The sequence below is a fragment of the Sturnus vulgaris genome, chromosome 8 (genome assembly GCF_052056855.1).
Source record: "Sturnus vulgaris isolate bStuVul1 chromosome 8, bStuVul1.hap1, whole genome shotgun sequence".
Taxonomy (NCBI): Eukaryota; Metazoa; Chordata; class Aves; order Passeriformes; family Sturnidae; genus Sturnus; species Sturnus vulgaris.
The window spans coordinates 13,130,332-13,147,581 of NC_142250.1; the positions used below are offsets into that span (position 1 = coordinate 13,130,332).

The 17,250-nt window shown below is 38.1% G+C and overlaps 1 protein-coding gene across 2 annotated transcripts in view; it reads right to left on the reverse strand.

The window, feature by feature from the left end:
• The window catches only part of SH2D4B (SH2 domain containing 4B), a 59,426-nt gene that overhangs the window by 23,309 nt on the left and 18,867 nt on the right, over positions 1–17,250 (reverse strand). Inside the window, exons 4-6 of one of the 2 annotated variants that reach the window (XM_088168853.1) lie at positions 14,524–14,668; positions 6,848–7,021; positions 5,664–5,849 (exon numbers count right to left, since the gene is read on the reverse strand). In XM_088168853.1, coding sequence (XP_088024979.1) covers positions 5,664–5,849; positions 6,848–7,021; positions 14,524–14,668 — 505 coding nt within the window. Of the gene's footprint in view, positions 1–5,663; positions 5,850–6,810; positions 7,022–14,523; positions 14,669–17,250 lie in introns of both variants that reach the window. The other variant, XM_014877958.2, reaches the window with a different exon arrangement.

A 17,250-nucleotide genomic window follows, 5' to 3' on the forward strand; every position in this document is an offset into this window, starting at 1 on the left:
TTGTTTTGCAAAATCAGCCAGGTGGCAATACCTGGCAGCCTGTGTGACCCTGCAGCAGCCACAAAGCCTACAAGTATTTGAACTGCTGATCACAACTCTGCCCAACCTCTCTGAGAACTGACTGGCAGACAACAGAGGACTCTACCTTTTTAATAAAGGAAGTAAGACATAATCTCTTCTAAATCTGTCGTCTCAAAAGTATCCTTCTTTTTAATCTTTCCCACACAACGGTTGGAAATAAATTTTGATATTCTGTAACCCTTTTCTTAAATCTCACTTCCTCTTCTTCATTACTTGCATAAATTAGAGAACTGGACCTGTCCTGCAAATGTGTGCACCAGGTACACTGAGATTCACAATTCTCATTTGAGTCAGGAATTCTCTGATTCCATTCCAGATGTTTCCCAGCCATAGGAAGTTTTAGATACCAAGCCTTGCATATAGCTATATTTTTTTATATCCTTTAAATCCCGTGGAAGACAGTGAAAAACTCTCAGTGAAATTAGGAGATTTTAAACAAACTTTATATCTTTTTATCATCACCTACAATTACAGAAGAGAAAAATATCCCGGACCTCTAGGGCTCAGTTTACTTAAGCAGATAATCTATATGTACACTTTCTCAAAAAGATGTAAAACCTAGAGAATGACAAAGCAGTGAATTAGAAAATAGATCATCAATATCAAAAAGGCTGCACTTCTGCTAGATTTACAACACTTGATTTATTGAAAAACTGGAAGGTTCCTCTTTAAGAGCAGAACAAAAAGCATGCTTTTGTGCTCAAAGCAGCAAACTTTATTCCCTGTTAGATGTTTTTCAAACAGGCCACTGCCATTTCTGTACCCTTTAAAAAAATATTAAAAGTACAAGCTGTATGTTATATTTCCCACAGTTCAGCTATATGAATATGCCCAGTGCCCTCGTTGCTGTTCAAGGACTCATAATTAATAGACTTTCAGAAATATTTCCTTTACTGAGAACACCTGATTTGCAGAACCATTATCACTCTTTCAGTGTGCTAGATTTTCACCTTGAAAACAAATTTCTTCCTGAAAACAGCATTAGCCATCTGAGGTTAAACCTTGATCTGTAAACATTTGCAACACATTCCTGTTAAACTGAAAATTTTCTTCCCTGGCTGCCCTGACCTCAGAGATTATTCCTCTCCTGCATCTCTCATCATTCTTTCAATCCATCCTTCCATCTGCTCTGATCAGCTCCTCCACAGCTCCCCACTCCCTTAACTCACCACCCCTCTGACTTCCCCTGGTGAAATGGTTCTCCACAATAGCAACCAGGCTGCTGCAATTACATTTTAAAGGTACAGCCTTTAGGGCAACTACCTCATGTTTCCAGATCTTTGATATCAGCCTCTGAACTTTCCTTTCAACCTGAAGGCAAGTGGAGATCTGATAGTGCTGCAGCAGATGCTTGGCAAACAAGCACACAGCCACCCAGAGACAGGCAATGAATAAATTCTGTACTATGCTGACCACACACCTGGGAGATCCCTGCTATATTCTGTATAAACAGCAACAATCATAAAACATTGCTCTCAATTAAAGCTAGGGAAATATTTTGATATCAACACCCTCTGCAAAGACCAGCACTCCTATATTTTGAATGGAAAATAACCAAATGCAGAACAAAGTACGTGAGGGTGAACAGTCTAACATATGAAGTTAAAAATATCTCAACCATCAAAAGTAACAGCTGACAAAGTAGTTGGAATGGGAAAAACGAAAGTGCTGAAACAGATTGGAAGCATAAGAGAAAGGTTAAAGGACAAATAAAAGACCAAACATGGAAATAATACACATTTTAGCCATCAGCAGCATTTTGTTAAATATGTAGGGAAGGAAGGGTCTTGAGTTTTGTTGCCATATGGAATTCCATCCCAAGTGTCTTATGCCTGCAATAAACCGAAAACTACAATTTGCTAAAGTCTGTGATAGTTTGGCAAAACTCTTCAACCTATAGGGAAGACTGACAACTTTCCCTTTACTCAGCATGGGTCCCACAGGGGTTTGAAAAGAAAAATCCATTTCAAAGCTGAACTTGGCAGAAGCAAGGAATGTGTCCTCCTTCCCAGCCTGTTTGAGAGACAGCTCTCCCATGCTAAACACCAATTTACTTCCCTGATTTCAAAGCATATCAGCAACTGGAATCTTGGCAAAGAATGTTCTTAATTCAAATTAACAAAAACCTTTTATACAACTTGATACAATATTAGGATGCCCATATAATAATTTGATTATACTCTTCAATTAGCAGGGAGGAAATCAGAATACAATTAACTTTCTGGTTATCACAATGTACAGACCAACTTCTTAGTTTTCAGTCAAAAAAAAATGAATAATATTTCTTTTCACTCAGACCTAGGGTAACTATTAGACAATACAGAAGAAATAGACACTGATTACATTAAATCCCAAGACACTCCTGGTGACACCTTAATCACTGCCTCTGAATCTTCATTTAAACAGTTTGAGAATTGAGCATAACTGCACTGTGGCCACAAAGTGGGCATAAGCTACTTTAAATAAAGGTTCATTGCTTCACAACCCAAATTAAGTAAAGATCATATCATAATTTTTTTTATTTAGGACAGGATTAAAGTTGGGTTTGATCTAAAAAAAAATTGAAAATAGATTTTTTTTTTTCTTTGCAAACTTTAAAAAATCATTCTGGATTGGAAGGGCAAATGATCTGGGTTTTGGCAGGGACTTATTATTCAAACAGAGCAAAAAATAATTGAATTTACATCCAGAATTCAGCTGTACATTACAGTTTGTATCTTTAATGTGTCAATTTTTTTAATGAAGAAAACAGTAAAGCCTATTTCAAATGAGCTGAAAACATCTGCTGGAATTTAGATAACTGATGATAATTTCAAGTGACAAATAGAGATGGATGAAGCTGAAGCTGATATTCATTTAAGTAACTTTTTGTGAATAAAGAAAGAAATGTTCTCATTTGAAAGACTTTTTGTAGCTACAGATTTTACTACCCTGGTTCAAATGAAACATTTTGTAGCAATTCTTCAAATGAAGACAAAAGGAAAACTTCAGGTGACATTAAGCATGCCATGTTATCCTGTTTCATGTACCATGAAAAATGCCCCAGACAATGTGTATTTTTAAAAGGAATCCAGACTGGCTTGATGATTTAAAGTGGAAAATAAGCCAAATATATGAGGATAAAGACATTTGCATTATTATTTGTACTTTGCTACTTTAGCTGCACACAAGGCTTTCTCTCTGCATAACTAGAATAAGTTATATGTCCACAGTACAATTTGAATACAGTGAATCACCTAATGCTTAACTTCAGCTAAAAAGCTGAACAGCCTGACAGTCAAAGCAGGCAAGCCAATCTCTATTGGCCCTGGCAAAAACATGTTATTCTGTAATAAACTGGTATCTACTTTTTCAGTACTATTGCAATAACTTTCTTAGTGTATTGCATTCAAAAAACCCTTAATGTGAAGCAGAATATTAACCTCCCAAAACTGAGATATAAGAAAATACAGAAGTTGCTCAAAGATGTGAAGGACCTGATTACACCTGCTGTGAGAGATGCTTGAGGTGCCCCAGTGGCTCGAGTTGTCAGCTGTAATTCTGGGCTTTGCAGAAAGGCTTTAATTTTTATTGCCAATTTCTTATACAAGTCAAATATATTCTGCTGTATTTTTGTTCATAGACAAAAATCATTAAAAGATCATACATAATGTCCTGGCTCCCTGAATACAATACAAAAAACAGGAGGGCCAGGAGCTGGACTCGATAATCCTTGTGGGTCCCTTCCAACTCGGCATAATCTGTGATTCTTTGGTTTTCCTCAGAGTTTGTGTCCATTACAAACTGTAATGTAGACACCAGATAACAGCACCAAACACTAATTATTGTACCTGTAATAACCTCTTTAGATTCCACCATTGCAGACGAGTTGCAAAGCAACTCACAATTTACAATTATAACAATTAATTAACTGACCAGAGCTGCAGAAGCCAAAACAACTCATGCAGCAAATAACTATTAAACAACACTCACATGGGTCCCTGCAAAGAAAACCACTGAACTTCAGGCTGGGAGTGTATCTTGATTATCTTTGTCAGGCTCTTTGAGTGAGAGAAGGAAAAATTATGTACTTTGCTCAGCTTTAGAAGTAATTGCATTCAGTTTCTCAACATATGAAGAGCATGAGCTGGGAAAGTAACGAATGATCATGAATGTCTCAATTCTTTCAGTGATTAACAAACTAATCCAAAAGCCACCAATATTAGTAGAAAGACTGCACAGGCATTGGCTCAGGCCCAGACACCTCCTTAACTTGAAGCATAAATTATGTTCATAACTCCTAACAGCAATTTATATGGATGTGACCTTCCCATGTGCAGGGAAAACATTTATCATTGGATCATACAGAAAGATCCTGGCTGGGAGCACTTTTGGCAAATGTCCACAAATGAAATTTTAATTAGTTTGTCTCTCAGAAAGCAACCACACCAAAAGTCTTCTCTAAGAAAGCAAACAACACTGTCTGCATCATTGTCCGTAAGAAATGAAAGTATTTAGCATTTACAAGCTACACATGACTGACTTCAGTGTCTTTGACTAATTAAGCCAATGAAAATAGCAGCTTGTTGATGACTTTTAACACATAAGGATTTGTGTATCATAAACAGAAATCTGAAATATATGAAACATTAAACTTATTCAGAAATCTTCCTTGCCTGGTTCACTTCAGAACGCCCACACATCTTCATCTTAGGCTTACAGAACCATGAATCAGATGAGGGTCAGCTTAGTGCTTTGAACAAAGCAATAGACTCATCAAAAGCAGCAATGGAAAAAAAATTGAGATTAAACTTTAAAGTCTTGCTGGTCCCTCAATTATGTCAGCTATTAAGCCAGAACTTTTTTTTTTTTTTTCATGTCTGAGAATACTGAATATAAAGATCATTGCTAATACCTATGAAAATAAGATGTCTTACCTGTGAATTTGATATCCAAGATTCAGCTGCATTGCAAATGCTATACAAAGCAAGTGTCACAGAGATGCTAGCAACTCCAGCAGATAAGACAGCAAATTTTGGATCTGCACCTTTCCCATTTCAGGAAAACTGCTTAAAATTCTACACCCTCAATTATTTTTGAGGGAAAAAATACCTAATAAATTTTGTTTGCAAAAGAAAGCAAGAAATAAGTGTTCCTCCAGTTTATAAAGTATAACAAGGATTGAAAAGATATGAGTTAAGTCATTCTGGCAAATCAGGTAAATCAAAAACCTGAAAGTCAGTTGTCCACATACCATATCACTGCACTATTTGCCACTTAATTTTGGGGTACTTCTCACTCTCTCTTGATCTCAGTACTCTTGCTTGTCTTGCTATTTTGCAGCAAGTATATTTTGACTAAAATATTCCTGAAAAGACTTTGGCGATATGAGCCCCAAATTAGTCTGCTTAATTAGTAAAAAGAAAATGTGAAAATCATATGGCAATGGAAGGGAAGATGCAAAAGCCCTGTTTTAACACAGTCTGGCCATGTCAGCATGGAAGCTGGGATGGTTCATTTTTGGGGTGGCAGCTGGCAAGGTTCATTTCCCGAGCAGACACTCAAGGCTCGGCTGTCCAGGACAGGAGGGATCAGGGAATTACCGTGGAACCAGGGAGCGATCCTGTTGGTGTTCCTCTCCAGGCCAGCCCGCCGAGGCAGCTGCTCCTCCTTGAACCAGCGCACGATGAGGTCCCGGGAGAAGGGCCGGGCAGGGCGCTCCCAGATGGCACTGCAGGGACACAGAGCACCAGCAGCGTGGAAACCAGGGCCGAGACAAACATCCATCTCTTTGTGCACATTTACAGAACACACAGCTGCAAAATGGCCAGCGGAGCCTCTGTTCAGCACCGCTCACTGAACAACTTTAACTTTTTAGAATTTGTTAAAATTACTTTGTGTTTTTATGGAAACCGCGGTGGTGTGGTTTTTATATTTGCAATGGCACCTTAAACATGTTCTTACAGAACTGAAATTGAAAAAACAATTTACCACAGTGGACATTTTAGTAAGCTTTCCTTTTCCACTCATTTTTATTCCAATATAAATATTGACAAGCAATTCTTTTTTCTTGAGTATATTCCTTTTTACTGGCAAAAAAACTCTAAATCAGTATCAGCTATAATACACTGTGTCTCCAAACAGAAACCACTAAGCACAGGAGAGGGAATGCTTTGTTTAAACTTTTATGTTTCCTTTGCATTCTCTACTTGACAGCCTGCCTTACTCTTTCTAATACTTTTTACATGTTTTGGCTAGTAGGAATCATCCTCCCATTTGGAGTCTTCTCCTCTCCTGCAATTAATTGTGCTCCCTAAATAGTCAAATGAAAGATTAATAAATACCAAAGACACTTGGTTTTGCCTGAGAAAAGAGCCTCTGAAACTTAGGACTGCTCTCTGTTTAAAAAAAAAAAAAAAAAAAAAGGCTTTTAGGCTTGAGGCTTAAGGCTTGCCTAAGAATTTGTCCATTTGACTCCCCTGTATCACAGCCTCACATACTGATCTCATGCTGTCTTCTCAAGGAGTCATCTCTGTGTGAATTCCAAGAAATCTGCCTGAAGATAAATGGCATTTAGTTTCCATTAAATCTGTTTTTCTTTTCTTTTAAACATTCTTTTCTTCTGATCATCAGGAAATAGCAAGACTGAGGACTCCCCAAACCTGAAGAATAGCTTGTTGAAATGGTGGGGATTGGAGAGGGACCAATCCAAGAGAAAACTCTTTCAAAACCACTCCGGCACAAACCAACCTGGACTTTGCTGCAGGAGACAGCAGAGCAGTTGTGCTGTTGTCGTTCAGTTTGATCTCCTGGTCGGTGCTGAGGTTTGTGCCCTGGAACAGGTGGCTGAGGCCAGCCACCCTTCCCTTCTGGATGGCTCGCAGGGACTGCCGGCGGTACTCGTCCCGCGCCCGGCGCGCCTGGTGGCTCCTCTCCTCGTCAGCAGCCTTGGAGCGGCGCACTGGGCGGGATGGACGGGAGGACACGTTCAGAAATGCACACAGCCACTCTGCCCTGCTCACACAGCAGCTCGCTGCCTTTATTCCTACAGGAGCTGGTTGTGACAACGTATAAACTGTGACACATCACCGAGGGCGGATAACTGGGTGACTTCCCACATGCTTCAAACACAGGCCCACCTCTAGAAGAAATCTCAAATTATCAATGATCTGACCACTACTGGCAATAACTGAGCCTCTACATATTGTGATTAAATCTGACACTTCTTTTGGCTGTAATAAGAGAAATTCTGCTTGGGGACATCTTTTCCCCTGGAAGTGCACCAAGTTCTATGTTTCAAGAAAGGATGTTAATTAGTGCTTAAAATTAAGTCTAACAGTGTTCTTTGCCACTATGAACATAACTAGAATTGAACGGTCAACTCCCAAAATTTACCATTATAAAAACTGACATGCAGGTTGCACTTTGTCAGTGCTGTTTGCTTTCTGAAAACATATGCTGTCTTTGTCACGGTACTTACAGTCACAGTCATCTCCAACTTGAAATTCGCAGTCTAAAAATCGTTTCAGTAACAATGGATAAATTAATAGCCATTGGAAAGGGCATGTTGATGGATGGGGTTGCCTCACACTTCTGAAATTGTATGTGGAGAACCAGAATTTGTACTGGAAGATTTAATACACACCTAACAATGGCACTGACCAGGGAGTTACCTATTTCTGTCACTTGTTATGAGACTGCAGCTCTGGCCACTGCGGCTCAGGCACCTTTTACTAAAGCTTCTTCATTTTAAAATTAATGTCCCAACAATCCTGAGTTTGACATGGTATAATTTAAATGCACCAAGAATTGTACTGCAAATATTCATCATCTATTGGCTCTTTTCTGGTGCCTCAAGCCCCATTTGGATGATGTTTTTGAGTCACAAATAACTGCAGGCAGGCAAATTTTTTCAGTGCAAAAAAAAAAAAAAAAACCTTTAACATGCAGTGAAGCAAATATTAAAGAAGCTAGCTATGGCCTCCAGTAGCAATTATCAATCCTGCCATGACTATCCTGGCTTAGATCATACCCAGTTCATAAAGTGAACACTCCATTTCCTACGCCCCTGTGACTGTACCTGTGACTAGGAATGCATGATATAATACCAGACAGCTGCATTTCATTAGTCTGCTTGCATCCCTCTGGTTTATGCTCCCAATTTAAAGCAGGCAGAAGTATAACTGAATTTAACTTCCAAATTCTAAGAAGGTTTAATGGAATCAAGAAATAAAAGCACTCAAAGCCAAATGAAATGAAATAAAACCTTGTGGGCAAATGAGGGAAAGGGAAAAGACCTTTAAGCTTAGAATTATATAACATTACCATAATCAGAAAGATATGCAGGACTAGAAGCTCATCAAGACAGCATAATAAACGAGTCATAGATGCTTCATATGCATACAACTGGCAGGATTTCAGTTTCACTTAACTACATACCCTGCAGTTTTGGCTAAACACAGTAACAAACAAATGCACAGCACAGGAAACACAAGTAACAGACTTCACCATTTATCTTACAGACCGTTATGTTTAAGGGTAGATAATGTCATTTACATATACTGCTTCAATGGCTCCAGGATTTCTGTGATTTATCCCTTGTAAAGCCACTCAGTAATGGTCACTTTGAAGATGAACTTTGTGTTTGCAGCACAAGGAGAGACTCCAAGGAGGATGAATTTGATGCAACTCTGCAAGGCATCTAGAAACCCTCAACTGTTTGTCACCATTATAATATTCAGATTGAGGGCAGATTGCCTGGAGCTTTCTGGGACTCTTTGCTACTCTATGTACAGGCTGCCTGACAATGAGAAATGGAAGATATCTTCATGCCCCACTTTCCTCAATAATAGGCAGATTTTCAATAGACATTCCTACAGTATTTTTGCTAGCCAACAGTTCTGTACCATCAGAAATCACTGACCCAGACTACATTTTCCCAAACTATCAAACTTTAGTGCTTCTTATCACAAAAGTGTGAGGTGAGGTAGTATATTTTGCCACTGTTAAATACTAATATTCAGAAAACCTTTTGAAAGTATGACATGCAGCCCTCCCTATGCATATATATACTTGTATGTCTGTGTGTTTACATGAATGTACATACCCACGTGTGTGTGTCTTCTACACATAAGGATAGGGAAGGCTGCATATAAATATTGAGATTTGATACACTGAATCATCTCTCTCCCATTATGAAGAATTTTTATTGAAATTTCCCAGTGGAGGTATCTGAATTGTAACATTGACCATAGAGATGCATTGGATCTCCTAATGCATTTTTTCTCATTACTGGCCTCCTGATTTTCTCCCTACCCTCTTCCTTGTAGTTACTCCAAAAAAATCCTTCTCTTTCCTCTACCTTCAGAAGTTGTCTAGTACAGCTTCAACTGTGTACCTGTGTTCCTGGGTTATCCTAAGTTTCTTTTAATCTTTGATTGGTCAAGGGGTTTTTTGAGCAAATAATCAAAGTCACTGGCATCAATAACCATGTTTGGTGAGTGGAAATAGTAGTGGGGATAAAGCCATCACAGTCAGGAATCTACAGAAAGGTTTTTCACTACACTCCAGATAGAATGATATATACCACATGAACCATCCTCCCATACTGACACTTCCCACAAATTTATCTATCTTGAGAAAGTCACTCAAAGTCTGAAGGTAAATCTGGATGTAGTTTTGTAGATTTTTCTTACAAAATAATCTCATGACTATTCATATTTCTCTCTATGGCTTTGAACCATCTCACTAGGAGGGAGAACTTTATTTCTGGATCAAGTCTGGCACAAATATTTTAAGATAGAAGAAGTCAAAATTGTACGTTACTTGTATTTCAAGATGTATCACAACCTTTCCAGTAACAAGAAAGCAAAAGTAGCGAGGACTTCTAGTACTGATTTATTTTTCTTGGGTGGCTGTCCTTTTACAGTAAATTTACTTCTGCCATGACCCCTGTGAAAAACACTAGTAGTGTAGTCAGTCAATATTCTCAGTGGGGGGATTAGATATCTGGAAAAAAAACCCTAAAAGCTCTGAATCACCATAAGAGATCCGTATTTCTAGAATAAAGAATTACTACAGATAATAATTGACATAGTCTTACATCTCTCTTTTATTTCATGGAATAATTTAAGGACTGACAAGATGGGAAAATTAGGACTTTGCCAAGCCCAAGGGAGATCTACAGTTCACCCAGGTCCTGTAAGACCAGCTCCAAGACCAGTTTTCTCTTCTGGTGTTGGTGATACCAACAACAGGTACATCCTGCAGTGCTCATAAAATGAAGACATTTCTGCCCTCATGCAACTGGAGCCTGTGTAGAAATGCCTGAGCTGCTCAGAGAGGTGTGTGCCACTGTGATTGCAGCCTCAGCACAGCAGGCCAAAAATAGGTGACCAACCCTCCTGGAAAAACTGGTAAACACATCCAAGACAGATCCATGCTTATCCAGTTGTCATTGTTAGAAATGAACAGTTTAAAGCCAGCTCAGACATGTCTCTGTGACATGAACATCCTCTTAACAACCAAGAGCAAACCCCAAGTCTGGGTATGCAGGGGCTCTTTGGGGCCTGGAGGGGTTGGTTCACCTTGCTTTCCATGCACAGTTTACAAGAATCTATTCTTTCTCTATGCTAACCTAAGGTGCCTTTTGTCTTCTCTATTTTCTTAGGATTGGAAAATCCCTATTAGCAGTCCTGGCAAAGTTCTAATAGCAAATCTTTTGATATAGACGAGGATTAATTCATACTGCACTGCAGCTGAACTTGATCAAATAATTTGTGAAAGACTAGGACCTCTCCATTTTCTATAATCTATTCTGTGTTTTTGAAGAGCATCAATTTACAGTCAGATATGTGAAAGCTGAAAAAACCCAAATATATGCTATTACTATGCATTGTAATTTTAAAATTATTTTGTTTTAGCTTTCCTCTTGTTAAAAATTCTTGGAAGCTTGTTTATGAGCTATTCAAAATGACGAACTAATAGATAAAATTCAATCTTCAGATTTTCTGAGTGCACATACAAATCATACAGTGTGTTTTCCTTTTCCTATGTGGAAAATATAACTTCCCACAAATACTCTGCAATATGGCTTCAGTTCAGCAATCTTATCTGAAAGCATGTGAGTAATCCCATTCCTAGTCAAAAATGCACTGAGACCTATTGGAGTTCAGAGGGCACAGACATGTAAGGTTGAGCACTTGCTTAGTTAATGCATAGCTAAACTGGGGAGCACTCACTTTAAAATTCAGCATTTTATCAATGCTCCTGCCAGTAAACCCACTTGAATTTTTGGGGAACATAAATACCCAATGAATTCCTTTAGAAGTTAGGCAAAAATAAATTCATAACATATTCGTAGAAGAACATAAAAATATAATAATATGAAAAAAGCTATAATGAGTCAGCCTGGTATCCTTCTTCCAAGAGAGACCAAAAGTAGGTGCTTGGAGAAAGGCAAAATAATAGATCAACTCACTCATCTCTGTCTATGTTTTAAATGGAATATTTTTTTCCTAGAGATTAATAGATTTGGTCAGATAGTATCTGAGCACTTCTCTGCCTGATTCAGTTTTCAGGGCTTTGTAAACGTACTAACAGAATGCCTTTTACAATATTCAATCAGATCAATATTGAGGCTACAGCTTTTCCTATCAAGTTTCACAGATCCTTTTTTTGCCTTCACAAAGAGAGGTCACACCAATAAGCTAGTAACTTGAAAATGGGATAGCACAAAGAAATGTCCAAAACTAAGGAGAATACATACCTTCTGCTATCCAAGTTTAGTTTTGCATCTCAGTTTCAAAAATAAAAGTTTTGAACAGTAGAATCTCTGAATAAGTCTTCCACTATTCACTTTTCACTTGCCAACCAATATCCCTGCTCGACTTCCTAGCTTACAACCGCCCTCTAAAAAACCCCAATATATATCTTTGATATGAAATCAAAGTGTGTAATTACTCTTACAGCATCATTTCCCCCTTTTAGCACCGATTTCCCAAGTTATTCTACATTTGTTATTTAGTACACTAAAAAGCCCTACAATCATGTATTTCAATTAACACAGTAGTTCTATGGGCCATTATTGTTCTTTGGCAAACAGCAGAAGCAAACTGAACCGAACAACAGAAACTAATATTAGCACCACTTTGCTGATTGCCTTGGCAATAAACAGCTGAGGGAAAATGTGATGAGGAGAGATGAATCCCCACCACGTTCTGCATTCCATCTACTAAACAAATTGGTGGTGTCATCAATATCATTGCTATATTTCTCTCCCCTGCAGCACTGAGCCCCAGCTCTCTGTCACAGGTAAGACCCAAAGGAGCCTGGCCTTGCTCCTAATAGGCAATATGATCTCCACAGCAGGTTTGTAGTGGCAAAAAAATGTAAATATTACATCTGCTTGCAATTCTCTTATGCATTCATGCATTTATTTATTACTTAGAAAAGCTGATTTGTGGACAGCTTTGCCTAACTTCACTAAATTTCCTCTCAGTGCCCCACAGGAATACTTGCAGACAAAATGGAAGGATTACCATAAAAAGAGAAAAATATCTAGAACTGAAATAAAAAATGAAAAATCTGCTGAACCTGAGGTGCTAATTAACTTCATAGCAATTTCAGATGTTCCCACTTCCAAATATTTGTTACTGAGTCTCTGCTGCACATTTTGGCTCCTGCAGTAAAGTTAAGGAAATGGAAGATGTTAAAATGCCTGAGGAAACTCAGTGCAAAGTTTGATAGCATAGTCTAAGCCAGCCAGCACCTGGTCTCAGATAAGGCACTAAACTGCATCTTCCTACCTTCAGCTGTCACACCCATTTGCTAATGGAGCACGGTTCTGAGCCCTCAAAGCTACAGGGATAAATGGAGACACCGAGATAAGCATAAGAGGATAAACAAGGATATGGTACACTCTAGTCATTAGTCTGCAGTTAGTTTAATGCTAAATCAATTACTGCTAACAGCATAACTCTGGCAGCACAGAATTTACAGAGCTTCTGCTCTGCCTGGTGAGCAGCCCTGAGCCACCTGGGCTGCTCTTGTCACCCCTTGGCTGAGGGGACTGAGGCACTGGAGGGGACAGAATTCCTCCAGAGCATACAGAATGCCCCCAAAGTTCCACAAGAAAAAGTAGTGGTGCCTTTTTCTCCCTCCCTTCTCTCATAATGATTCTATTGCATTTTTGATGTCTATCCCTGCACAAACAGCGTTCCTCAATTTAAAACATCAGTTACCTCATTACTGCAATAGTAAGAAAATGATACCTGACTTTACTAGTGTTTATAGTATTTTGTTTTATTTCAGTGTAAAGGTAACCTGGATTCATTTTTTTCTTTTAACAACATGGTTAAAATGCATTTCCTTTCCTTATATAGCATCAAATAAATTCTAAAATACATAGCCCCATCCTCTATGCTGTGTTGCCAGCTGATGCTGATTTTCTGTAGAACTGAAGGGCTGCTTTTTCCCCAACTCATTTTGCTCTCACATACTGAAAACACAGAAAGTTAGGGGGTTTTTTCCATATATGCATGTACACCTGGATTTAGATAATTCTGCAGAAAATAATTACTTTATCTGGATTGACAGTGTAATATACAGAGGTTTTATTGATCAAATTTAACATACCCTCTTATGAGCTTGGGAAATAGCACCAGTGTATCATATAGATTTAATTCATCTTGTAGAGAATGATTCATTATCAGATCAATTCCAGGTAATAGCACTTCATTAATTAGTCCTCAGGAATTAATGAAGTGATGACTAAAGCCATAAAATAAACTAATTGTGTATTTTGAAATTTATTCATAATGTAGACCTTTACTTATCTACAGTATTAGTGCACACATCTATATAATAATATACCTGTTCTGTTCCTTATAGGCTTTTAAAAATCACCAAAAAAATTGAAATTAATCACAATTATGATATAAAGAATTTCAGGCTATCAAAAAAGGAACAGTACTTCCATAGAGTGAGATCATCATCAGGTGTCTTTTTAGAGCAACAATCTAGGTATGATCTACTGTAATCTTTTGGAATTAAGTGAATTTTAGCATTGACATCATAGCTTCACCCCACTACCATATGGAAGCAATTAAAATACTGATGAAGACAGATTTTATCTCTTCAAAGATAGCTGAGGACAAGCTGTCAAAATAACTGTGCCCTAAGTTATTACTACTAAGCCAAAAACTGTTAATTAAGTACATTAGACAGAATTTAATGATCTCAGTCACTGTACACAAAAAATTCTATAAGGCACTGACAGAGATACAGAAAGAAATCTGAAACTTCTGTTTGTAATTTTAAGCTGGCAATTTCCACCAAAACAATACAGCACTTCGTATTGCTCTAGGTAGAAGAGATTTTTTTGGCCACACCTTCTCCATTCTGCAAGTGTCCTTTATTGTGCTTTCAGAAATGCATTGATGCTGTGGAGGTAGCTTTACTCACACTGCTCTTCCCACTCCTGGTCGTGGTCGCTGTGCTGACTGTGCTGCTGAGCTTGCTTGAGGCTCAGGTACAGCTCCTGTGCCCGGATTTCTTCCTGCTGCCTGATCAGCTCCTCACCTCTCTGTCTCTCCTCTTCTTCTCTTTTCTAGAGGAAATGAAGTAAGCCAGAAGTGACTAAAGAGGAAGAACGTGCCAAAAGTTGAGACACTGCTTCAGTTCCTTCCTATCACAGAGAATCTGTGTTACCTTGGACAAATCACTGTCTCTTCTAACTGTGGGCTTCTCACCTCCAACAATAGGCACCACTGAATTTTCCCACCTCTTAGGAGGGTACATTTTGAGACCACCTGTATCACAGGAATGAGGAACATGGAAGCATCTAAGATCTGAAAGCTATACAGAAAACATCACGTGGCCCCAAAGCCTGTGCTATCCTCCAGCCCATAAGCAAAGCTTGGTCTAAGTCCATGTGTGCCCCCACTGAAGGTACTGCTGCCTTCGAGCACCACACTCATCATCCACAGAACCTCAGAACTCAGGAACTGATTTATTGCTGATCTTGGTTTAATAACTGCCCCAGTGTGTCCTCATAACCAACACAGGGAAGAGTATTTTCCAAAAATTAAGATCACTACATTCTGGAGGAAGAGGAAGATCCTTCAGCACACAACAGTCACTCTGCAAAATGTAGCCAAGTGTAACATGCCAAAAAGTTCCCTTCCAAGAAAGCCTTAAAAGAGATGGAAACCTGAGAAAGATTGCTCCTGCAGTTAGCCTCCCTCATATTATCAATAACATAGGAGCTCAATTAATGCAGAACAAGGAATCTCTATCTGTTTTCCAATGAATTTTCCCAAATCCCTTAGGTGGTGAAGAAGCAGATTTAAATCATGTAGTTTCATTGAAACCCACAAAAAACTCAAAACTGAATTTCATTAATTGTTATCCATATTGTTGAAATAACTTGAATTACAAATAAAAACAGCTTTTATTTAATTTTATAATGGAACCAACACTATGCCCTTATGGGTAACAAACTTATAGGTAAGCATGTTTTTATAAATCTCTGAGTAAAATCACCTCGAATTACTAGCCTAGTTACCTGACCTGATCTATAAGTAAGGGAAACCCAAAGTAGATTGCTATGAAATCCTATGAAATTTCTAGGGTGAAGGTTTAGAGTCCAACCCTTAATGTTATATGATTCTGTGAACAATACATTAGGCTGCTATTATTATTTATGAGAAATAAAAGCCTAGTTTTGTTCTTCAGTCAATTCTAATGCCACTATCTTGGATTATTTCTAACATTATCCTTCAATTGTTATTTCTTGGAGTGGACAGTTCATTATTTTTGAAAAGTTAATGCTTTTAGAACAACATTAATTTCAAAGCCAGGCAGCTTCTTCAGGAAAAAAAATATATATCTTTTTTAATATCTCTGTAGAATTAAGGATTGCACATTTTAGCTGCAAGTAAATGAGTCTATTCTCTTGAAAAAGATATGACATCAACTGTTCCTTATTCTCATAAGAATATTTATTCACTTAGCTTCACTACCTAAAAAAAATTCAATACATCCAGTCTATCCTTCAGGAAGATGGACAGACACAGAAGAAATCCTGGGTTATCAGAATATTTTCTATTCAACATCTTAAACCACAAGGTAAACTTAAAATAGAGGAGGGGGGAAAAAATCAATCTCACTGCAGTTTCCCTGAATCACACCAGAGTTTTGTTATAAGTTTGGGCTTTTTTTTTTTTATGTCGCTGTTGTTGAAACATTTCTAGTAAAAAGATGAAAGGGTATAAGAAAAACGAACAAAAAGCCCACACACATACACCCCAAGAACTAAAATTCAGGTGGAGTTTGACTTCTTAATGGAAGGCAACACTGCCAACTAAGAAAATCCTACCTTTTTAACTGAGAATGAGATTTAAGCCAAGAAGAGACAATAACAGAAACTTAACAGGCACTTGATTGTAAATTCACCAAAATTTTTCTTTTAATTTTCCTTTTTACAGAAAGAGGAGATTTCACTTCTATTTATTAAATTAGTGCATAGATGTGCAGGTATATTGCCCAATTTCTTCAAGGTGTGTGTGAGAAAAAACAATCCTTGCTAGTATGACACAGGAAAGAACAGTCATCCTTTTGTTAAGTACAACTAAACAGTGTGTGTTTGCATTTAAAATGAACAATTGAACTTTTCACATTTACTCCACGGAAGGAATACAGCAAGCAGTTTGTCTGCTTCTGCCCAGGAATCCAATCCTGCACATCAGAGCTGGGAGTGAAGAGCTGCAATACCTACAAACACCATCTTCTGCCTGACACTTGACAGAGATTGTACTCTGTGCCTGACCCTTTCAACTCTGCCAAAATAATTAGGAACGTGACAATTCAGTGTAGAGTTGAAAATTGTTGAGAAATACCAAGTTGCCAAAACAAATCACACTGGCAATTCAACAGGCAGCACTAATCCTCCCCATCCTTTACTCCACTGGAGAATTTGAACATGCTAAATGATCTCATCTATCCTCTGGCAGTTGAGAACTTACCACAAACTTGTTTCTGTCTATGTGTGTCTCACTGTGTTTCACAGCTTTACTATGGGCAGCTCTAAATAATATTTAATATTAGCCATGGTAAGATTCTAATGTTTCAGTCCAAGGCAGATGAAAGGAGATTAGGTCATCATTTGGTTTTTGCTGCAGAAAGATTTAA